This window comes from Anguilla anguilla, chromosome 2 (genome assembly GCF_013347855.1).
Source record: "Anguilla anguilla isolate fAngAng1 chromosome 2, fAngAng1.pri, whole genome shotgun sequence".
NCBI classification, from domain to species: Eukaryota; Metazoa; Chordata; class Actinopteri; order Anguilliformes; family Anguillidae; genus Anguilla; species Anguilla anguilla.
In genome coordinates this window covers 28,628,764-28,653,571 of record NC_049202.1, presented here as the reverse complement: position 1 = coordinate 28,653,571, position 24,808 = coordinate 28,628,764, and the positions used below count along the sequence as shown (strand labels likewise).

Below are 24,808 nucleotides of genomic sequence, written 5' to 3'. Positions count from 1 at the left end.
ACAACTGTTACATTTCAAATTAAAAGCAGATTGCACAATTTATAATATATAATAAAATCCACATTTTAATAAATATTTTCCCAAGACTTCTGGACCAAAATAACCATTTTTTCACAGACTGCTGCACATAATGAAATGTATGATCGCAAAAATGGACCAGTAAGGCTTTCTGTGGTTTTTAAATCACTTTGGTTTTCTACATTGAATTATTTTGCCCTCAAGCACGTGCAGTAGAGCCTGCTTCCTGTTGCTCCCTCGGCTTCACCTTAGGCTTCACCACCTGGCCCACTGAGTTCATTGGCCTGGCCCATAAAGGCTGTTTCCCATTACTTCCTAGGCTTCACCGCCTGGCCCCTGCTACTCTCTCCTGTTCCTAAGAACGCACCATGGTTCTTATGTACGCTGTATGATAAGGCTCTATGACCTGCACCCTGGGTTCCAGAAGCACGTGACCTCTACACCAGGAAACAAAAATCACATGACCTCAACTACTTAGGAAACAAGGTCATTTTTTTTAAAGAGAAGGAATCAGCGGCTAACCACTTTGACTAGCTTGTGTGTTTTTCAAATGAACAACTGCTTTTTTTTGTTTTTATTAAAAAGTAAATGAGTAAGATGTTGCCTCTTGTACGCCCGTCATTTATGATTGTATATCAGTTTGAATTAACGGTGGATAATTATCTGGTTACAAATTACCACTTACATTGACAACCTTAGTGCACCTTACTAGGCCAATAATAGCAGGGAGTAATGCAGATGTTATGGGATTTAATGTATTTATATTATTTTTCAGTTGCATTCACGCTTATTGAATGTACCCCCTCTTGTTGTCTAAAGGCACATAACACATGACCAAAGGCCATTTTGTTCATTCAAACTTTGAGTCATAACTGTGGACACTTCCCAGATATAGTTGTACGCAAACTATATCCCAGATATAGTTGTACACGAAGAATCGTAATTCCTCAGTAAAGTATGCAGCAGTAAGACAAATTTGCTTAGGCTAAATAAAGTGAGGCAAAAACCAGTTATGCTAATTCATTATTTTTCATTGAAGTGTCAAAAAAATAAATACACAATCGAGACAATCAATTGTTTGATTTTATAATAAGCTTTTAATGGTAAAACTCAATTCCTCTGGCCATTGCAAATTCTGCCTCTGAGAGCAGCTGACACTCTCATTCCTTTCCAGGATCCTGATGATGACCTTTAAAACAGAAAAAAAAGGTAATTTTCCCCCTTTACACATCAATTACTGTTTATCATGTAAGCAATACCAATTAGAAATAACTCAGCATTCACACCTGACCTCTGTAAGTATCATATCAAAGAGGAAGTTCCATGTTCACCCTTGATCTGAATAGACAGAAAAGTCTCTGTCAGAGGACGCAGATGAATACTGACTAGAGAAACCTGAATCAAAACTGGAACCCCCTTTCCCCTGTTCACTTACTGAGGGAAGATGGGCGGTGTCCATGTTTGGACCCATGGTCCTCCCTGCTGTATGTTGGGGATGTGTGTGCAGCAAAAAGTGGAAGAGATGATGGACCATTGTCAAATGGTGCTTCCCGTGCATCACTGTTAGGTGGTTTTGGATGCGTCCTCATGTTGTCTTGGTTATACGTTAGGCCCAGGTCAGGGTGCAAAGCGTTCCCATGTGTTTGGCTATGAATTTTCCTTTGCTGAAATGAGGTGAGTGGGGATGGGATTGAAACGGGTGACAGCAAACGTGCAAAGTGGGTCAGCGGTAGCGCAGGGAATTCACTTTTTAGCCTAAACAGTTCCTCTCTGTAAGAGCAAAGCTTTCTTTCAGCTGCTTGCAAATCTTCTAGATACTGCATAGCTTTCTTGCTAACCAAAAGGAGCTCATTAAGGATACTGCTATTTTGCTGTTTAAGGTTTCTAATCTCTCCGTTTAATTCCTCATCGCTAAGGAGAGCAAGACTTGCTTGCCTGGAGAATTTCAACAGCAAGCAGGAGAGCAATGGGCCAAGTGACTTCAAACAATTTAGAAAACATTGGGTAGTATTGCTTTGGAATACAGCTTCTTTAATTTCGGTGAGGCAAGATAGCCTATATTGTTTGTAGTACAGTAACTTAGCATCATTTTGATATCAATACTTTTAATGGCAGGCCTATATTTTGCCTAGACAGTGCCTTGTATGTGTGAGTAACTTGGCATTTTTGTACGTTGAAAACATGTTTTTATGAGATATCATTTATTTTTGCAAAGTGTTCATTATGAGAAAGTGAGAACAGGAATGCATATAAATGTAGACTATGAGAAGAAGTATGTGTGCATATACATACATGCAAACATGCATACAGCGTAGGCAGTCCCGGATGTAGACTGGTTTGATTGGGAGGCAGAGCGAGATTTTGGGGGTGGCAAGCAGTGTTGCCAATTTAGTGATTTAGCGACTTTTTGACCTTCCCTAGCAACTAAAAATCCCAAGACCCAACCTCCATTCTCGTTATCGAGCAACAGCAAAAATCACCTTTCACCAATTTGTGAATGACCTCATGTCTCCCTTTCCTAGTGCTCTAGCGTTGCCCGCGTTTATAAAAGCAATGATTGACCTATGTGGAATCAGCTGCAGTAATTACATGGAAGTAGATGTTCTACAGATCTAACAGATACTGCACAGCTCGGCCAACGTCATTGGAGGGCAGGCAGACACAAAACCTATGCTATGCCTATCGCTGTGTGTGGCTTAACATGCTTTTTTTAAATATGCGAATGACTACGTGGTGACGTCATATGCAAATTAACGTATGACATCATCTAGAGACTTCTAGCAACTTTTAGAAGAGGCCTTAGCTACTTTCCATAGAAAATAGTTGGCAACACTGGTGGCAAGTTGAGGACATGATTTGTGATGTGCTGTGGAGCGGACCTGGGTGTAAAAATGCAAAGTAACCCTTTAGGAAACGGTTGTGGATTATGCCTATCCTTGTGTGAATTTGTACAGTCTGATCAACGTGTACCGTTTAGCACTTTTGCTCTGCTATATATGTAAAACAATGGCTGTGACAAAGGGTGGCGTAAGTATAAAAGACGGTTGCACCATCAGAAAAGCAATGAAAGAAATGTCCCCAGTGTGTACTCACTGAGGCCATCCAATGAGCCTTCATTGACAAAATTATCAGGAACCTTGTAGAATTTGAGCTCCCAACTTGTGTACCCTTCTATCCTGCTCCGTTTTCTGTTATTTTGTGGAGATGCACTTTTAATGTTTCTAAGGTTTGTAAGGCATTTGCTGGTTCAATTTAAAAGCACAGCACATTTGATATGCTTAGCTGTAGGTAGGACTCCTCTTCGCTGTTTTGCTTAGCTAGATCACTGACCTTGCGTGAGAATTCGAGAAGGAGAACAGGAACATTTGGCAGTGAAGAATAGCAGCACAGACATATTTTCCAGCAACCTTTGCATATCAGAAAATAACAGTAGTACGAAAGAAATGAGGACAAATTATGAAATTGAGTAGCTGAAACAATGTGTTTTTAGTAGAATGGGTATGTAGGTGAAGTTTGACAATCACAGACTATAATGCAAAGAAAATATAGTAACGGAATTACTTATTATTATTATTTTGTTGTTGAAGTAACATATGTGTGAAATCATGTGGGAAAACTGTTGTGCATTTGTACTTTTCTCACGTTCACTACTAGTAATTATAATTATGAATGTGTCATAATTTTAAATGGAAGGTATTAATGGGTGTTGCAGACAGTACGTATGTAGTAACTGTTCATATGTGGGTAGATAGAGAGCAGGGCGAGGTATCATGAATGTAGAAACGTGGCTTTTCCTGATAAGAACTTGTTCTACAGTAGCCAAGTGAAGAAATATAGTTAGTAGAAACTCCATAGTGGTAACTTCTAAAGAAAATCAATAAATGTGTCATCATGAAATGCATATGGCTGCCCGTGAGTGACTTTTGATGAATATAAGCATTTAAGATTGTGATATTATGATAAGTGCAAAAGTATTAGTTGAAAAATCATAGAGAATTATTAGTTAACAAATATAAGTGTTAGAAAATGTCAGTGTCAGATATGGAAAGATCTGCCTGGGGGTGCGGCAGGATTCAATCATCCAACCTTACACTTTCCAGTCATTGACTTTTAGCAGTGCACCACCGTCGCATAGCTGCTCCAGATGTGAATTTTCTTGATCAAATGTGTCTGTGGTTTTAAAGAAGAACACAAGCCAGTAAGCACAGCTGAGCTCCAGTTTTATCCATATGGCCTGGCTATATTGTAGCCGGTTAACTGAATGTGTAGATAGTATGTCATAATGTAGTCTATACGTTCAGTGAAAGACGGGGTAGATGTGGTGCAAAAGCAACAGTTGAGAAGTAATAGAGAATTAACAGTGACCTAATGAGCATGTGTAAGAAATGAAAAGTTTGTTTCAGGTGGGGATTTGAGCCTGTGACTATGACATTTACCACTGAACCACAAACAGGCTCTGTTGAGACTGGAAATTTTCTTGGGTACAAAGATATGTCCATTTTGCGTGTGTATGTGACATTTTTGATTGGCTGGTGTAGGTGAAAGATTGGCTGGTGTCAGTAAAATGTCCAATGGGGAGACATTCTTTGTGGGCTAGGAACATTTTTGAAAAAGAAGAAAAAGAAGAAAGAGAAAACGCAAAATCCCCTTTGTTTTGGCCTTTATTGTGTGGACATGTAAAGTTGTTTATGAATTCTGTCTATTGAAATGGGGTCAGAATGTACATAAATTAATGTTTTTAAGGGCTGAAAGTCTGTGGCTGTTGTGGTTATTTCTGTGGGGAACCCTGAAAAGTACCAAACTCTTGGTGCTGTATAGGTATGGGGCATGCCCTGCCAAGGCGTAACTTGGCTGGATGTCATACCTGCCATCCCAATATTCTGTCGTATAATATAGTATAATTTGGCCTTGGTGAAGTCGTATTGAACGGAAATTTGCTTTTGGCTCCAAAGGCTGCAATACCTCTGGTAACCACTGAAGTTTACGAGCCTACGCGGAATGTCAATCCCTGCCTGATCCTGACTCAGTAATCTTTTGGCTATGCCTGCCATGTCCCGGATATGCACTCGTTGCCGCAGCACTTATAGGAAATTGCGTCCATTTTGGTTGCAAAAAAGGCTCAACATTCAATTCCTTCTTCATGTGAAAAGAGCCAAAATGGGTTCTGACGGATATCGGTTTCGCACGTTCTATTAACGAAGCAGTCATTTCTTGCAGACACCAATATGCTCGACGAACAGCCAGTGAGTGAACTTGCTATTTTGTGACACTGAATAAAACATTGATTTCTATCATACGACATTTTAATCCTTCGTGTCTAGTTATCTCGCCACGTTTTGTATCGCTTCTTTGTTTTATACGACTATTTTAAGGTTTGTTCTACCCTACTACCTGAAGCAGACAACGGTAAGCAAGAAGTCTTGCTAGCTTTCTGTGTTCCTTTAAAAAGAGCCAACTCACCGTGCAAGTTAACTGGAGACGTTAGAATTGGAATTTGGTGTTATTTTGGCAAGTTGTGTTGAAAATAAAACATAGTTAAATGTATATGAGTTAATATTGCATCGTTTACCTAAATACAAATATTTCGTGGCGCAGGCGATTGTTGAATTGCCAGGACAAATGGGTTTCGTGATTGCGTGCCTACGTGAGCATGGATTTATTACACGATGTGTCGTGTTTCCTCTTCAACATAATAAAAAAAGTGGGAAAAGTATTCCGGTTGTGTAAAGTCATCCTTATATTTCAAAATTATTATGTTTGTGCAAACGAGCTACGCAGGGCTCGCGCTGTCACTAATAGCGTTTATCAGTAAAACAAGGGATGCGTACAGATACCGTTTTATTACCTAACCGATGGTACACTGAAATGGGCATGCACTGATGATCTATAGGCTGCATGAAAACATGCGCATTCAACGCTGTTTAACGGTGTCCAACTGAGCTAACATTTTGGTTGCATGATACAAATGTGAGAGGACTTCTCATTTCAAGCCAGTAAGCCTGCATGTAATACATTTTCTTGTAATTGCCTTTTCTGTTTTTATATTTTTATTATAAAAAATAAATCTATGTATCAATATATACTACATACACTAACTGGCTACTTTATTAGGTATATCTAGGGCCTCATAAAACCCGTTTTATTTCCCCACGTTTTAGTATTTTATTGTTATATTTTTTCTGAATTCGTTTTGTTATGTTGTATAATGTTATCAAATTATATATTTTTACTTATTTGACCTGCAGTAACTGTGTGCCTGATATGTAGCCTAAACATGACAAGAGTAACTAAAAAAAAAAAAAAAATTTAAACACTATTTTAATAGACGTGCGTAACAGTGCTTCACATTGTTTTAAAAAAAGTGCTTTCCGGATTTAATAAATTCATTTTTTAAGTAACAAACAAAAACAAAATTAAAATGTACAGTTGCAACATAAGTTAGAAAACTTAGCTAAAAATCCCTGATTTGAAATTCAACAAGTGAAGCTGGGGAGTTTTGTTTTGTGGTATCTGCAATCAGTTCATCCTCTACTGACAGTTTAACTGATTTAATTGTGAAGTAGCCACATGACGGTACTGTGGAGATACATTTTTGTTTAAGGAACAGATTTCCCAAATGTACCCTGAAAGGTACAATAATGTTCTTTGGGCACTAATTTAGTACCGTTTACAAGAAAACAAGCACAAATCCGCAATAGCTGCGACCGCACACGTCCATGCATCCATGTGTGCATGCATCCACGCACACACCCTCACACAAACACGTGACCTCTTCTTTGGCTCATGACCAACCCTTTCTACAAAATCTTGTGCAAATCTGTGAATCCATTCGGGATTATGCAACTTCTTGTGATAGGCCACACCCATCGCCACGCCCCCTCTTGGTCAATTGGCCTGAAAGTTACTCAGCTCTACCTTCGGTCATGACCAACCTCCATGCCAAATTTCAGCCTCCTGGGGCGAAAAATATGGCCGCTACGGGGTGGGACACTTTTGTGAACCGACCGACCAACCGACCGACAGACAGAGCTATAGAGCTGCGGTCGCAGCTAAAAAGGTACTAATGAATTATTAAACTCATGGCTAGGGGTACAATTCTATGTACCAATAGGGTACCACCCCAGTGACAAGCATTGTACCTATTTAGGCACCTTTTTGTACCTTTTTTTCTGAGAGTGTGGTAGTTTGGTTATGCTTCCCAACATTGGCTATTGGAAATAAATGGGTGAATAGACTACGATTTGATAACTATTAGTAATACTGTAATAAAATAAGAATTTTATATAAGTAGTTGTAGCCTACATATAATTGAACATAATAAAAAACAGTCGTTGTAAACCTTCCTATCATAATGTTGAGAATGTGGTTGTCAGTAGTTTCGTGATCTACGACTGAGAATTTCTGGCCATGGACTAGTATAGACTGCCTGCATATAGGCCTCAAAAGATCCAGGGTAGATGAAGCTCTCTGAGGCTTTTATAGAACCCTGCAAATTTTGTGAAACAAAGATGCTTGCAAATGTTGTGAAACAAAGACGCTTGCACATTTTGGCAGCAAAATAATGTCAGAAAGCAAGGCTATGCAAAGCAACTAAAGTTCAGTGATTGGGCAGGTTATCTAAGTAAGCTTACACCTACCAACTGGCAAAAATCTTCCAGATCCCAATGGTATAACATGCATATAACATGCATGGAAACCTAGCATGTAAACATATACAGCCATAAATGTCTGACATTTTCTGTATTTAACCCTGTGAGACCCAGACATTGATGTAATTGAAAAAATTATTCTTGTTGTAGGAGGCATAGAGCGTACATAGGAACTGGAGAGGCTAGGAGGGGCCCAGTGGTAAAACCTAGGAAGTAACAGGAAACAGCCTCTACTGCTCATTTTGAGGGCAAACGAGCTTGCCCATTGAATTTAATGTAGAAAACCAATGTTTAACTACAAAAGAAAGCCTCAGCGGTCAATTTTTTGTGATCATAAAAGTCATTAGTGTAGCAGTTTGTGAAACAATGGTCGTTTTGGTCCAGAGGTTTTGGGGAAATATTTACAATTTACATTTCATATGAAACATAAAGATGGTTAATCAAGTTTCGGCATACCATTGTGGAAGTTTTATTTAGCCTTTAAATGTCTGATATTCCCCATTCATTTTAATTGCACCTCGATTTTTTTCCCTCAGCGCAGTACAGACTTACTTCTGGGACTTCACAAGCTAAGGTTAGCTGAAGGTGTGCTAGCCTGTCTAGTTAAATATGCATGTCTATGGTAGGAGGCCTCTGATGACGAATATGTTGAAAAATGAACATTTTTATGTTTTGTGCAAATTTCTGAACATGTTGTAAAAATGCAGTGTTGGGCTTGAGTGATAGCAGAAATTGTCATTATGCTTCCCAGTAGGAATACTCAAAGGCACAGTTGTGCTAGTTTTAAAACTCAGATTTATAGTTCAGATATGATGATAACATAAACACATATTAAACTGTGTCTTATTTTATTCTTTAACTCCGCAAATAATCATATTGTATGTTATCATATGTGTCTATGTGTCCCTATTCGGTGTCCCTATTCTTGTGATCAGTATAGCAGAGGCAGACAACATATTAGTAGCTATTGTTTGTATATGCATTACTGCAGTGTTTGTCCTCATTCTTTTCACTGGGCAGTGTCCAGCCTGCTGCTGGATTTTCTTGCATGCATGTGTGCACCAATCTACACATGTGACCCTATTGTTTTCAACATAGAATGGTGACGCAATCATAAGGTATTCATTAGAGTACATGGGGAATTTTGGTCTATTAGGCTGTTCTTGATTGGGGGGGATGGGGGGAAGGGAGGGGGGGGTCTAGTGCCTGGTCACCCAATAACTGAACACATTAGTGATACAATCATAAGATATTGACTGGAACTTATAAATGGAGAGGTAGTACTGTCATTCCTGTATTTTGAACGGGGGTGGTGGTGTGGGTGGAGGGGGCATATGCCACCGTCAAACTGCTGAACACAGTGAAGACACACGCATAAAATACACTACAACTTGTCGGACATGTAATTCACCATTTGGCCTTTCTCAGCCATAGGAAGCTTCAAAGCGCACAACCAGCATATCCTGGAGATAAGGCAGACCAGGAACTGGGGGGGTGGCCATTGGAGGTGTGGATGTGTGTGTCAGTGTAGGTCTGCACGTGCGTGTCAGAGGAGGTGTGTCAGTGTGTGTCTGCATAAAATATGCAGCTTTTTTTTAGTTAGCGGTCATTTTGGGCAACTTGGGGAGGATAAGTTTTTGACATGTAGTCGGAAGTGGGCATCTGAGTCCTGCATCAAGGTCTGGTGTTCTACATTTCATCTCTGGTTTTTGGAATACTCTGCTGTCTTTTGGATTTTGAATTACTTTGGGACAAATAAACTGTGGTTTGATATCTTCTTTCATTCATTTCTTGTGTGACTACCCACGTACTGTATGTAACCTTTGTGAATTGTTTTATGGTAATTAAACCTCATTATTAGATTAGACTAGAACAAAGCGCCCTTTGGGCGCTGCAACCTTTTTCCTTCAGACTTCCTTCAGAAGTCTGGAGATTCGCTACCTTGCGCCAATCTCTTGCGTTTGGCATCACGACTTGCCGACTGATTTGCGCTTATTTTTAGGCATGATGCAAACGTTCTTCAGAAAAACTCTTTCTTTAATGGATCCTCTGCTGCATTTTCAGTTCTGAACCATCTCTGGTGTAACTGTTACCGTTGGTACGGTGGAAAGTAGTTCCGGGTGACAGTTCCGGATTCCAAAATAAAATGTAAAACTGCCAAGTATTTATTTAACTGAAATGATGAAAAACACCATATGCAAAGGCCGGCCCCCTGAACCTTTTTTTGGGGCAAGTTTGGAGGGATTGAAGGAATGTGGATTGGAGGAATGGTGGGACACACAAAGACACACACACAAACTGCCCTCCAATTACTGCTCTCCAATTATAGTAGTAGGATGTGAATATTTGTTGTAACTTAATACATTTCTTAATTTTAATTTAGTTGTGAGTTGTAAATTTTGATAAAGGTTGATCCAACAGTTTGCTCTGCCTATCAACAAATTTGGCAATTTCACAAATTATTGATATCTTTGATAATAATTACCAAATTAAATCAAAGAAATTTGTTTTACATGTTGGATAAAAGAGGTGTTTTAACTGTCGATACGCTTGTGTTTGGTATTTTGAGTGCCGTACGTCAAACAAGGCTGTTAACAGTTAAAATTGCTGTGTACAGAAAAATAAACATATTTCAATTAATCCTCACCTTGCTGACATGGAGGTTCCAACCGAGGTAGGATTCAAGCAGACTGTGGTAAACTACATCAATTGTACAATCTCTTTTGAAATTAAGCCTCAAAATTAAGTTACGACCTGACATGGACCAGTTGCAAAGGAGAGAAATGAGGGAAGTGCCAGCCTCTGCTGCTGATCCCAAATCTAAAGGGGAGATTTAGGCTCAGTGCGTAGTTTGTATTCTCTCCTAAGAGGCCTCTTTGGGTCTGAGTGAAACATACCTTTGGCATAGAGAATCATTGTTCCTGTTATCAATATAGATAGACTTTTCTGCATTCCTCACAGGTTTATTTGAGTTAGCAGATAGCAAACAGCTGCAATGAAGTTCCAGACGTAAAAGTTCAGGTACTTAATTGGCAAAATCATTTCCTGTAAAACTGCACAGAAATGACAAAAATCTAGTTTGTTACTAACTTGCATTGTTTTTTTTCTGTACATCTACTAGAAATGGTGCCGAATAACACTTTAATAATATTCTATTTTCTAATGTTTTCTCCTCCTGAATATTATTTGGATTCTGATCTTTTTTCACCACCTTTTTGATGGGATTTGCTCCAAAGTCAGTACCAAGTTTTTCAATTAAACACACACAAACACACACACACACACACACAGATTACACCTACAGAGAAACAGCGAGTGAGAGTTTCCCTTAACACTAGAGACCAGAGTGACGCCATTGGGCTTTGGGGACTTCAAAATTTAAATTACTCTGATGCCATTAACGCTATATCATCCTTCTATGACTTTCCTAAATATTTGGGCTTAAAATGACTGCATTTTTAAAATGAAAAAATTGACTCAGTAAAGATATACAGGCAGTTTGTGCCATTTTCTTCACAACCCCCCCCCCCCCCCCCCACCAGGCAATAGACAACAGGTGCTTTTACCCAGGTGCGAACATGTTTCTGTTTATTCTGGCAAGCTATTCAGCGCTGTGATACAAATTTCCAAATCAAGCTTTATAAAAACTAATTTCACACACATAATCACACAAAATTCATTCACTGAAATCGTGTAATGAAGCTGATCAAGTCTTTAGGGTGGGGATGAATAATTGTGGACGCTGTAGTCAGTGTTTCCCACAGGTTTAGAATCTATTTGGCACGGTCAACTCCCTATGTGTGTTTAGGGGGTGGGGGTGTTGTACCTCCAGAGTTCACGTTACTGGCAACTATGCTGTTCTGAAAATCCTCACCTGTACCAGCTTCAGGCAGTGGTACACTTGAGCCCTCAGCCTCTCTCTGTCACTACACACCCTTTCTCTCTGTCTCCTCACTCACAGCTGGGCCTGCTGCTTCTCTCAGCATCCTCACTTGCTGCTTTTCCCTAATCACAAACACAAGCACAACCACACTAATTGTACTGAATATCATCTATAATTGAAAATATCGCTATATTAAATTTGCAACATATTAAAGCCCCTATTGTTGTGCAGATTTCTTTTTTTACTGCCCCTGTCCACCGATGAAAATTAATTCTGTACAGCACCTTTCGCACTATATATAACCACACAAAAATTCTAAGCATAATGTTTGGTGCCTGATAATATGCTTCAATTCCTAGACACCACGATGGTTTTCATCAGTTTGAATTAAAATAGAAGCTAGCTGACTGTTAACGTTAGCTCTGTTACTATAACAGTAATGTTATGGTAACCTACCTGTGGTGCAGTTTCTCCCTCCTACTCTAGCCTTCTTTTTTAAAGAGGAATTTTTCTACACTCAGCTCTGCCAAAGGCAAAAAGTTAAATATTTTTATTAGCTAACTCCCCCTATCTAACCTAACGTTAACTGTTGACTTTTGCAGTCTTACTTTGCAGTCATGCTTTGGGCAGAGGACACTTTCTTTTGAAGAAACAATGCAAAACAATGGCAAAATTTTACTAATTTTGAAAAAACTTGGTACCTGGCACAGATATGGGTGCACAACTGTCCTCCAAATTATGTTCGCGTTCATGCTCCACATGGGGCTGCTACGAGCTACAAGAGGGAGGGGGGCAGCCTGTGCATTGAAAATGTAAAAGTGCACTCCAAGGAGAGGGGAGGGAGAAGGGTACTGAATTTGTTATGATGGAAGATATGACTTAAAAATATTGCACTTTGTATTTCTTTAACTACTTTTTCCATTTTGTGTTTCATCATGCACATTTTAGCACTTTCTCAGTGTTCCTGTAATATGCCTCGATACATTTCCCTATCATATGTTACAAAACCACTATAACTTAGAAATACAATCATTGAAATTGATTGAGTTGTGACCTTTATTTAAAGAAAATTGTTTAGCAATAAATGGCTTCGTAATCTTTATGAAACTAGGATACGTCTGATGCGGCTGGACATTAGCGTGGCAGTAGTAGGTAGTAAAAAACGTGGCCTTTCTAGAGTTAAAACAATACAGATACAGGTTGTCGACTAATGACACATCCAGCACTGGCTTCCATGGTTCTACAATATCTGACCTGTCCCCAACAAGTTTTTCTTCCAAGCAGCTTTTCAGTATAGCAGATTTTGTTTCCCCCCATTGCTCTAGACTGCTCCCAGCTCTTGTGCAGGAGCTTGTCTTCACAAAATACAACGTGGGGAAGTTTGAGTAAGAGCATAATAGCAGAAGATGTATTCCATCCAGGGAAGGTTTTTGCTTTTTTCAGGGCTCCAGACTAACTTTTTACATTGGTTGCACTGGTGCGCCTAACTTTTCATTTAGGTGCACCAGCACATAATTTAGGTGCACCCAAAATGTTTCACCGCGCCTTTTGGCGTGGCAATAATGCATTTTAAGCGTTACTTTTTTTGTCAGTTCCCATACACATTGGTAATTTCATAACACATTATGTAAATGATTGTAAACAGGAATGAAGGTGCAGATAAAGGTTATAGGAATAAAGGTGCGCAGCACAAATAAGAAATTGAAATAACCTCAATTGTTTAAAAAATAAACTTAAAAAGTGCTGATGGTTACAGTGCTTGACCAACTCAAATTAATAAAACAAAATGAAATAACTCAAACAAAAGTGTGCGCTGCTCCCGGAGGAGTACAGGGCGCGGTTTCACACATACATACGCGGCTCGGCTCTGACGTCATCCGAATCTGCATGTACGCATAAATTTTCCACCCGCCACCCACCCGAACGAATTATTTTTTCCGATTTAGAGACCCACACCGATCACACATTACTGTTATTTCTCATTATTTTGCAGCATACCCAGCACTTGACTCGTCATGGTTAAGTATTCAAATCGCTCCCACACTGAACTTTTCTGCCCTTACTTTTTTTTGTTTTTAATTCTCCTTTTTTAATTTTCTCTCGGATCTTTTTTGCCTCCATTGCTGCTTAAGACAAGTGGACGCCGCAATTGGCGCAAGGAGAGTCTAGTCTGCTAATTTGTGCCTGACGAAAATTGAAGCTTAAAATATGTTCACATTTTAGAGAATGTAATTAATATTTTCCTCACTAATGATGTATTATTTCACCCATCCGCTATTAATCAGAATGTTAATTTTTATGACTCGGCCCGCCCGATCTGCGGATTAACCGCGGTGTCCGCGGATATAACTGCGATCCGTGCATCACTAATACACACCTTATTTTTTTCCCTACCCGCATTCAGCAAATAATAATATCAGGGTCAGAGCCAATTATAGGCAGAGTAGGGGTGGGTCTTTGCAGAATGCGGGCGGGGAAAATAAATGACGCTACACACAGAGACAGACCTGCTAAATGTCAGGCGCACCGGTGCGACCAATGAAAATGTTTAGTCGCACTTGACAGATTTTGTGTTGCATGTGCGACCAAAATGGTCGCACTCTGGAGCCTTGTTTTTTTCTTTAATTTACACAAGCTAATGCAAATCATACAGAACAAGTAGGCTATTACAAACAAAAAACAACAAAACATGTTAGCCTTACATTCTGTGGTTTTTTTATTTAATTATGAGTTCATAGCAAACAATATAAAGATATTGAAGATTTTTTTTTTTAAATTATAAAATCGTTTTTTTTAGTTTATAATTGATTTGTACAGCTTCTGTGAGCTTCAGTGTTAAACTCAACCCATTTCCGGTTTACACCATGCCCACTTCCGTTTTTATTTGAATACAAATATAAATCGTTTCGTTGGATGAACTACAAATAGTGGCATCTCCCTCCACTCCTAATATGTAGGGCACCATATTTCCCGTTTTGTGAAAATCTCAGACAGAATCTGAGTTAAAAGGCGAAATTTGCTCATAAATCGGAATGCCACAGAATTGTGAGATCTTTGTGTAAATTTTATGAATTGCGTTTAGTGCTGTTGAGCATCGGGGATACTGTTTGCGTATGTCTCGTGTCTTTGTTTACTTATGGGTTGGATCGTTTGGGAGGAGTTCAGTGGGGAGGTGGGGTGGCGGGCGCTCCTAACCACAGCCATACAATCCTGAATTGTTTTCAATAGGGATTTTATGTCTGATTTGAAACGTGTTATTATAGTTATTTACATTACTTTAAATAAATGTTTGCAGGATACAGTGCCTTCGGAAAGTATTCAGACCCCTTCACTTTTTCCCCATTTTTGTACGTTACAGTCTTATTCAAAAATGTATTAAATAAATTTTTATTCTATCAATCTACACACAAAACCCCATAATGACAAAGCGAAAACAGGTTTTTAGAATTTTTTGCAAATTTATTAAAAATAAAAAACTGAAATATCTCGTTTACATAAGTATTGAGACCCTTAAAGTCCCTGTGCAGCCTCCCTTTTCTTACATTTAAATTGTTCCTTTAGTTACTAAATTACAATATATATTTGTATTTTTTCTACTTATTAGACTTTGAAAAGATAAAAAAACCTGCTTTGATGTAAAACCTGAATTTCTTAATATAGCAGACTCTATATTAAGGACTGGCTGGGCGTGTCAGTTCTGTCCTAATTATTTATGCATTCACTTTTGATTGACAGCCCAGACCGCTCACTCCCACTGACCTGGATCAGCGCTCATTCCACGTAACGTCAGTTGTTAGCTAACGTTAGCTAGTTATCATACGACCGTAATAATGGATAACGAGTACAGCAATAACAGCATTAGAAATATTGAGCCGTATATGTATGAGCCCATCGCTTACAGACTACAATATAGGACCCTAACGTTATAGGATAACCTAAGTTAGCACATAACATTATCGATTGGTTTTTTTGCGGCAGTAACGTTATAACAGTCTGTAGAATAAAGTAACGTTACACTTGCCAGCTGACGTTAGCTATATTTACACAAGATAAGTACAGCTCATTGCTACATTAGCAAAATTATCGATAGCCAGACAGAAAGTAAATAGCCAGACAGCAAGTAAATTGGGGAGATGAGGTTAACGGTAACATAGTTTGTAGATTTGATTAATAGCAGAACGTCATCTAGCCCGAACGGATGCTTACCGGAACCGGTCCGTTCAACTGACTTTGAACTTGGGAGCGCACGCTACATAAATATTCATACTGGGTGAGTGTTTTGGCCACCACACGTTGGTCAATGCAAAGTAGAAACATTCGCGACGTCACAAATTTGGTCTCAAAACCACCAATACCAAATACTCCGCCAGGCGGCAATGTCGATATTGTATAGTTTTTAGGAAAAAAAATCAAATTCATTACATGCATGTATGAAATACTTTTTAAATCAATGTGTAAGTAACCTTATAGTCTTTGGTCACAATATAAGCATTTTAAAATCATGATTTTGACTGTACAGGGTCTAAACTATGATACTCAAAATTGAGCTCAGGTGCATCCTGTATCCTTTGATCATACTTGAGATGTTTCTACAACTTGATTGAGTCCACCTGTGGTAAATTCAATTGATTGGACATGATTTGGAAAGAACCCGATGGCCACTCTGACAGAACTCCAGAGTTCCTCGGTGGAGATGGGAGAACGTTCCAGAAGAACAACCATTTCTGCAGCACTCCACCAATCAGGCTAATTATGGTCGAGTGGCCAGACGGAAGCCTCTCCTCAGTAAAAGGCACATGACAGCCGGCTTGTAGTTTGCCAAAAGGCACCTAAAGGACTCTCAGACTATGATAAACAAGACTCTCTGGTCTGATGAAACCAAGATTAAACTCTTTCGCCACAATGCTAAGCATCACGTCTGGAGGAAGCCAGGCACCACTCATCACCTGGCCAATGCCATCCCTATGGTACAGTATGGTGGTGACAGCATCATGCTGTGGGGACGTTTTTCAGTGGCAGGAACTGGGTGGACTAGTCAGGATTGAGGGAAAGATGAACTGAAAAAAGTACAGAGAGATCCTTGATGAAAACCTGCGGCAGAGCGCTCCAGGACCTCAGACTGGGTGAAGGTTCAACGACCCTAAGCACACAGACAAGACAACGCAGGAGTGCCTTCAGGTCTGTGAATGTCCTTGAGTGGCCCAGCCAGAGCCCGGACTTCAACCCGATCGAAGATCTCTGGAGAGACCTGAAAATAGCTGTGCAGCAACGCTCACCATCCAACCTGACACAGTTTGAGAGGATCTGCTGAGAAGAATGGGAGAAATACCCCAGATACAGGTGTGTCAAGCGTGTAGCGTCATACCCAAGAAGACTCGAGGCTGTAATTGCTTCCGAAGTTGACTCAACAGTAAAGGGTCTGAATACTTATGTAAATGTGATATTTCAGTTTTTTATTTTTAATAAATTATCAAAAATTTGTAAAAACCTGTTTTCATTTTGTCATTATGGGGTATTGTGTGTAGATTGATGAGAATAAAAATGAATTTAATCAATTTTAGAATAAGGCTGTAACGTAACAAAATGTGGAAAAAGTGAAGGGGTCTGAATACTTTCCGAAGTCACTGTAGGTCCCTCTGTGATAATTTATGGTTAATTCAACTATTTTTATCCACTGTGCAATCACTGGTGGTGGTGGGGTTGAAGGAGGGCAAGGGGGGAACAACCTTACCCAAAAGCAGAAAGTATACTATAACTCATGCAGTCATGCTCAGGCATATGCAAATGATATCCCAATGCAGGAACAAAACAGAATTCTATTTGTGAAATAATTTATAAAAGACTTCTCACAATTCCATGTTTATGTGTAAATTCTGCTTTTTAACCTAATAATAATAATTATTATACATTTTATTTACCAGGTTCCTTTCTGAACACTCAAGGTCACCTTACATGGTATTAAACCTACATTCCATACAGTCCATGTTGACTCATAAGCATCATGCAGTGCCAGCAGGGTTTTTCACCCACTCATTCATGCTGCAAACCTCCCATTCTGTTGTATTGAGATCTGGAGACTGTAAGCCAATGAAGTAAACTGAAGTCACTTTCATGACCATAGCCATGAAGGGATGCACGTGGTCAGCAACAATGTGGTTAAACGTAGGCATAATATGGAAGTCAAATGAGGCTTAGTTGGTATTAAGGGGCCTAATGTGTACCAAGAAAACATTCCCAACAGCATTACACCACCAGCAGCAGCCTGCACCATTGACACAAGGCAGGAAGGATCCATGAATACATGTGGTTTCTTATGCCAAATTCTTACCCTACCATCTGCATGTCGTAGCAGAAATCGCGATTCGTCAGACCTGGCAACTTTTTTCCAGTGTTCAGTTGTCCAGTTTTGGTGATCACATGCCCACTGTAGTCTCATCTTCCTGTCCTAAGCTGACAGGAGTGTAACCCGCCATAGCTTTCTGCTGCTGTCGCCCAACGGCTTCAAGGTGACATGTTGTGCGTTCAGAGATGACCGTCTGCACATCATTGCTGTAAAACGGCTGTTATTTGAGCATTTGTGGCCTTTCTGTTGGCTTGAACTAGTCTGGCCTCTCTCCTTTGACTTTGCTCATTAAGAAGTTGTTTTTGGCCATAGAACTGATGTTCACTAGATGTTGTTTTCTTTACTGCACCAATCTCTGTACACTATGTAGTGTGTAAAAATCCCAGGAGGGTAGCTGTTTCTGAGATGCTGGAACCAACATGTCTGGCACCAACAATCATACCACGGTCAAAGTTTCACACATCCTGCCTATTTTATTGTTTGGTCAAACAAAAAATGAAAGCTTTTCACCATGTCTGCATGCCTTATATATTGAGTCTGAGCTACAGGTTTCGCTGTTTGGAGGAATTTGTGTGAACATGCAGGAACACCTTATAAAGTGGCCAATGAGTGTATAATTGGTGTCATTGTGGTGCAGACATAAATGCATAAATGTTATATAGGTACTGAATGTTAATTTGATGTGAATGTGTGAATATTGAAATTCAAATCAGTTTACCTCCAAATTTCTCTTTCTCTGTCTTACCTATAGGGCTGAAAGAAAGCTTGAAACAAACAGAAGAGTGGAAAGACCACATTATTGACAACTCTATATCTGACAGAACCGAGCACCCCATTTTGTAACCACACTGATGTCTGGGTGTTGACTCAAGCAAAGTGTTTAGGAGGCTGAGGTGCACAAAAAAGATACTTAATCAGCAAGAGCCACAGATACAAGGGAATCCTGGACAGACACCCTGTGCAGTGACTAGACCCCTCCTGTACACGTTTACCCCAGACTGAAGCCATGTCATCTGGTACTGAGACAGTGCACTATATCCATCTGCACAACTCCAGCCAGTCTGTCCTTGAGGCCTTACGCTCCCAGCGCCAAGAAGGCCTCTTCTGCGATGTGACTGTGCGCATCCATGATTCCTCACTGCGGGCTCATGCCTGTGTTCTGGCAGCTGGTAGCCCTTTTTTTCAGGACAAACTACTGCTGGGCCACTCTGAGATTTCTGTGCCACCTCTGGTGCCAGCCGAAACAGTCAAGCAACTGGTAGACTTTATGTATAGCGGGTCATTAGTGGTGCTGCAGTCCCAGGCTCTCTGCATCTTGACTGCTGCCAGCATCTTACAAATAAAGACTGTCATTGATGAGTGCACCCAGATAATTTCTCAAAAGAGGGGGAGTGGTGTTACTGGTGCTGGGGGTATTCTGCCTAAACAGGAGGAGAGGGGGGGCAAAGGTAGGGAGAGGGGTGGTGGAGGGAGTGGTGGTTTCCAGGCCTTTCATAATTTTGGAGTAGGTGACTGTGGTTCAGGTAACATGAACACAAGCATAAACAACAATGTCAGTGGGAGTGAGAATGACACAGGCAACCTGGAACAGTCTAGCCCAGTAGGATTGATCCCACTTGGAGGAATGGGACCCAGCTCTGTGTGTACATCTGGTGGTTTGAATTCAGGGATTGGATCAGTTTTATTAAAGCCAGGCATTAGTTGCACCCAAGATGTGAGGTACAAGTTACGAGATCTGCTAGCACAGACTGCCAATAGTAGCACCAGTCAGCGGGACAGTGGGAATGTCAGTGTCTGCTGTAACACAAGTGTTACCAGAGAGGAAACCGCTTGTGGGAACCTGACTGACCTAAGTGTTGCCAACTGTGAACCTATCCCGGGAATGGAAAGATACAGTGAGGAGGAGATGGATGGAAGAGAAAGGGAGCGTGATGGAGATAAGGAACGTGGAGGAGGACACAGCAGAAAACAGAGACAGCCACTCAGGTTACAGGTAAGAGAGATAAACTGAGTAAATCCCTGCAAGTCATTTTGGATACAAGTTGCTGAAAAATACTTAATTTTGCTCTGTACTCCACAATTGTAGATTTGTAATTGGATAATTTACAAATAGTTAAAGTGCACATTCTTGCTTTTAGTTTCAGGCTATAGCCTATTTGTATGCTTTGGTTCCACCATGTAGCACTTTTTATACATAGAGCCCCATTTCAGGGCACCCTAATGTCATATTAATGTTATGCAAATGAAAGCAGTCACATTTAGTACTTTGTTGCATATTCTTTACATGCAATGACTGGTTGAAGTCTGTGGTATACCAGGTACTGAGTATCTTTTCTGGTTGTGCTCTTTCAGGCCTGTACTGCATCTTCAGCTTCTGCTTGTTTTGGGTGCTAGTTACTTTAAGTTTTTTTCTTTAGAATATAAAATGCATGTTCATTTGGATTCAAATCAGGTGAATGACAGCCAGTCAAGATTTTCCAGTTTTTGGCTTTAAAAAACTCATTCGTCACTTTAGCAGTATGTTTGGCATCATTGTCTTTCTGTAGGATGAAGCACCGTCCAGTGTATTTTCAGACATTTGCTTGAACTTGAGCCAATAATATGGCAATTGTCATGGAAAAAATTATAATCCAAACTGTCCAGGATAATTCATTTTGAGTTTAGAGAGAATTCATAAAACATCAGTATTGTGGTGAGGTAACCAACTGTAAGAAACCCCTCTGCAAACCACACAGTGGAAGTATCTGAGTGGCAAAGAAACATGTGCAATCTCACCTGGTGCTAGTGGAACGGGATTTGACTTGTTGGCACAATCCCCTGGTGGCTATGACGCCGGCATCCTGAGATTGGTTAGCTCATACTTTCAGTGCTCCTGCAACCAAACTATGAGTTGAGAACACAAACTCTGTGTTCTAGCTTTATTAGTAGACGATTCAGGATGGAGTTTCTAAGCACCACCATTGTCGCACTGGTCATCCATTTACCAAGCACACCCTCCGTGCACTCTCATCTGCAACTACAACCCCCATGCATGCCACACTGGACAATAGTGTCTGTCTGGGCATTCATGAAAATATTCACCAATAAAAATTTGTGTTCCGTCATAGCAACAACATATACCCAACAATAGCCCTAAGATATGGCAATACAGCAGTTAAAACGCTGCTCACTGAATAACAAAATAAACAAGACAAATTTTTCTAAAACTAGTGCAAAACGCCATTGCGGCACCTAGGTAAATACAGACAAACACTATTTGTCTCGTTAGCATCTATAAAAGCCCTGCAAATTCTTGGTAAATATGGCCCTTAATTTCCCCTCATGCCAGCCTTTCAGAACCGTTGTTAACCCTTTTTCCCCACTTAAAACCCAGGGCTTTTTGGAAGAATCTCCTTGAATAAACCCATTATCTTCTAAGTTACAGTCCCCTCCAAAAGTATTGGAACAGCAAGGCCAATTCCTTTGTTTTTGCAATACACTGAATACATTTTGGGTTGAGATAAAAAGATGAACATGAGACAAGAGTTCAGAATTTCAGCTTTTATTTCCTGGTATTTACACCTAGATGTGTTAAACTACTTAGAACATAGCACCTTTGGTATCAGACCACCCAATTTTTAGGTGAGCAAAAGTATTGGAACAGAGAGTATTTAAGTAAATGAAAGCAAATAACACTTAATATTTGGTAGCATATCTCTTGCTTGCAATAACTGCATCAAGCCTGCGACCCATTAACATCACCAAACTGTTGCATTCTTCTTTTGTGATGCTTTTCCTGGCTTTTACTGCAGCGTCTTTCAGTTGTTGTTTGTTTCGGGGGGTTTTTCTATTCAATCTCCTCTTCAGGAGGTGAAATGCATGCTCAATTGGGTTAAGGTCTGGTGATTGACTTCGCCAGTCTAAAACCTTCCACTTTTTCTCCCTAATGAAATCCTTTGTTGTGTTGGCAGTGTGTTTTGGGTCATTGTCTTGCTGCATGATGAAGTTCCTCCCAATTAGTTTGGACGCATTTCTCCGTAAGTTGGCAGACTTAATGTTTTTGTAGACTTCTGAATTCATCCTGCTGCTACCATCATGAGTTACATCATCAATAAAGATTAGTGAGCCCACTCCAGAAGCAGCCATGCAAGCCCAAGCTATGACACTTCCTCCACCGTGCTTCACAGATGAGCTTATATGTTTTGGATCATGAGCAGATCCCTTCTTTCTCCACACTTTGGCCTATCCATCACTTTGGTAGAGGTTAATCTTGGTCTCATCAGTCCATAAAACTTTGTTCCAGAACTTTTGTGGCTCATCTCGGTACTTCTTTGCAAATTGTAATCTCATCTTCCGATTCTTACAACTGATGAGTGGTTTGCATCTTGTGGTATAGCCTCTATATTGCTGCTCTCTAAGTCTTCTTCGAACGGTTGATTGAGATACCTTCACCCCTGTCCTGTGGAGATTGTTTGTGATGTCACTGACTGATGTTTTGAGGTTTTTCTTCACAGCTTTCACAATGTTTCTGTCATCAACTGCTGTTGTTTTCCTTGGTCGACCTGTTCGATATCTGTTGCTCAGTACGCCAGCGGTTTCTTTCTTTTTCAGGATGTTCCAGGTTGTCGTACAAGCTATCCCCAATGCTTGTGCAATGGCTGGGATCGATTTCCTCTCTTTTCTAAGCTTGCTTTTCTCCCAAAGACAGCTCTCTGGTCTTCATGTTAGTTTATCTTTTATAACACAAATGCAGTTTTCAAAGGCAAAACCCAAGGCTAAAACCAAGAGTAGACATTCAGAACTATTTATTGTTTAACCAATCAATCTAACAGGACACATCTGGGCAACAAGAAACACCTGTCGGTCACATGTTCCAATAATTTTGCTCACCTAAAAATTGGGTTGTCTGATACAAAAGGTGATATGTTCTAAGTTGTTTAACAAATCTAGATAAAAATACCAGGAAATAAAAGCTGAAATTCAGATCTGTCATCTCATGTACATCTTTTGACCTCAAACTCAATTGTCTTCAGTGTATAGAAAAAACAAAGGAATTGACCTTGCTGTTCCAATACTTTTGAAGGGGACTGTATATACATACAGACATGGTTCAAAGCTTGAAATAAAGAGCACATTTGTTTGAAATGAGTATATCCCCTGATATGATGGGAGTCTCACTGTAGACATACAGGAAATATTTGTTCTTGAAAACAAAAAAGAAATCCAAAAATCAATTTGTATTTTCTTTATTCTGTAGTTAGTATATGTACTTTCTAACACGGCGCACAGGAACTGGCGCCGTGGGCTATGCATGGCAAATTGTGGTCACTCACTCACTCACTCACGGACGATCTGAGAGGGACGTTTAGTAGGACGCATGCGCAGGTGGTGCTTTGTTCAGAAGGAGTAGGCGAAATGGGACGCATGCGCAGGTTACGTTAGGCGATAAAGCTGTGCTTAAAAATGTTTTGCCGTTCGAAGTGGTGATTTTGGGAGATGCAGACAGATAAAGGCGTCGCGCAGTTAGCGCGTACAGATCGCCTACTTTAGTTAACCTAGTTTGAGCGTACGGATGCTATCCTGCACGCATGAGTAGGAGCTAAGCTACAACCGCCGATACAGATGTATGAACACACAGAGGACAACAAATAACATTACAGAGGTGAGGACATGCCATAGCTAGCTAGCTATATAGTAACGAGGGCAAAACAGAGCTTTAGAATGTTGCCAGCAGTGTATGCGCGTGCGCTCGACAACACATTTCTCATAGAAAGGGTAGTTTGTAGCCTTTTTTTAGTTCATTACAATGGTGGTAGAAGTGACAACAAGTAAGTGGTGCTGTGCTGTTAGCCTTTATTGATCGCCGTACTAGGTTAATGTAAAGTACCTAGCACAATCTGACAGCACTGGCCCATAAAAATGTACTGTGAATGGTACTTGCTCAATCGAACGGTAAATGTGAAAAACATTCGATTATAGTCAGCGGCACAAAAATTTTCTGTCACACCCTCAATAAACGGCAAAAGTCCCAGTAGAAGATTGAATTACATCTTTTAAAGTTATATATTTTCTGAAATGGTATCGATTCCGCTTGGCCGCAGTGAGTGAAACTAGGCGATCTGAGCGTATAGTTTCTGTAAATCACGTCAAAAGGATTCAGCCATGTTGTTTGTCACCTAAACTTCACAGCACAGTCATTGCTATTATCATTATTGTAGCATGAAGTGTCTATTTTAAAAATCTATTTAAACCATTCACAAATGACCTGGGACTTTGAAGTTATAACACAGGATGTATCAAGTCTCCAGTGAAAATATTGACCTGGCTATCAGTCAGAATTCTGAGAGAACCAACTGCCATACAGTATGAGCACATAAAATCAACCAAAAAATATAGTTCACCAAGTTGCGCCGTGGGTCTGGACGGTTTCGTGCTTGTTTCAACTGTACCCCAGGATGTATACAACACCAGGGTATAAGTTTGGAGTGTGATACGTAGATGATCGAGTTGGTGGATTTTACAGTGAACTTGAAAAGAAGGGACTAGAACTTGTGAAACCCAAGTGGGGTGTTTTATTTACAAAGTTCCTCCCAACTTACACACAAACTTATAGACACAAAACAACAACATCAGCACATCAGTTACACCTGACTCAGGCCCACCTTCTGCTAGCCAGCCCACTGACAGCGAATGACCTGTTTAAATACTTTGTACAGATGTACATTAGCCAGACAATACCATTTCCACACAAAAATCCAGTTATCTTACAGAAGAAATAACAGTACATTTTACTCAAAGAAATCACCATACATACATTATCAGTTACAACTCTATATATAATTATCACATGTCTAATTAGATACCAGAAAATATTACCAAATGCACATTATGCAATTAACATTGCAAATTGTCCTTTTCCTGGTCCTTCGCTTCAAA

The 24,808-nt window shown here is 40.0% G+C and overlaps 1 protein-coding gene across 2 annotated transcripts in view; it reads left to right on the top strand.

The window, feature by feature from the left end:
- Positions 1-5,085: 5,085 nt before the first annotated feature.
- Positions 5,086-24,808, top strand: part of zbtb45 (zinc finger and BTB domain containing 45) — a 40,810-nt gene continuing 21,087 nt past the window's right edge. The window contains exons 1-2 of one of the 2 annotated variants that reach the window (XM_035405192.1): positions 5,086-5,261; positions 18,645-19,886. In XM_035405192.1, the coding sequence (XP_035261083.1) occupies positions 18,900-19,886 (987 nt within the window). In that variant the 5' untranslated portion in view covers positions 5,086-5,261; positions 18,645-18,899. Of the gene's footprint in view, positions 5,425-18,644; positions 19,887-24,808 lie in introns of both variants that reach the window. The other variant, XM_035405191.1, reaches the window with a different exon arrangement.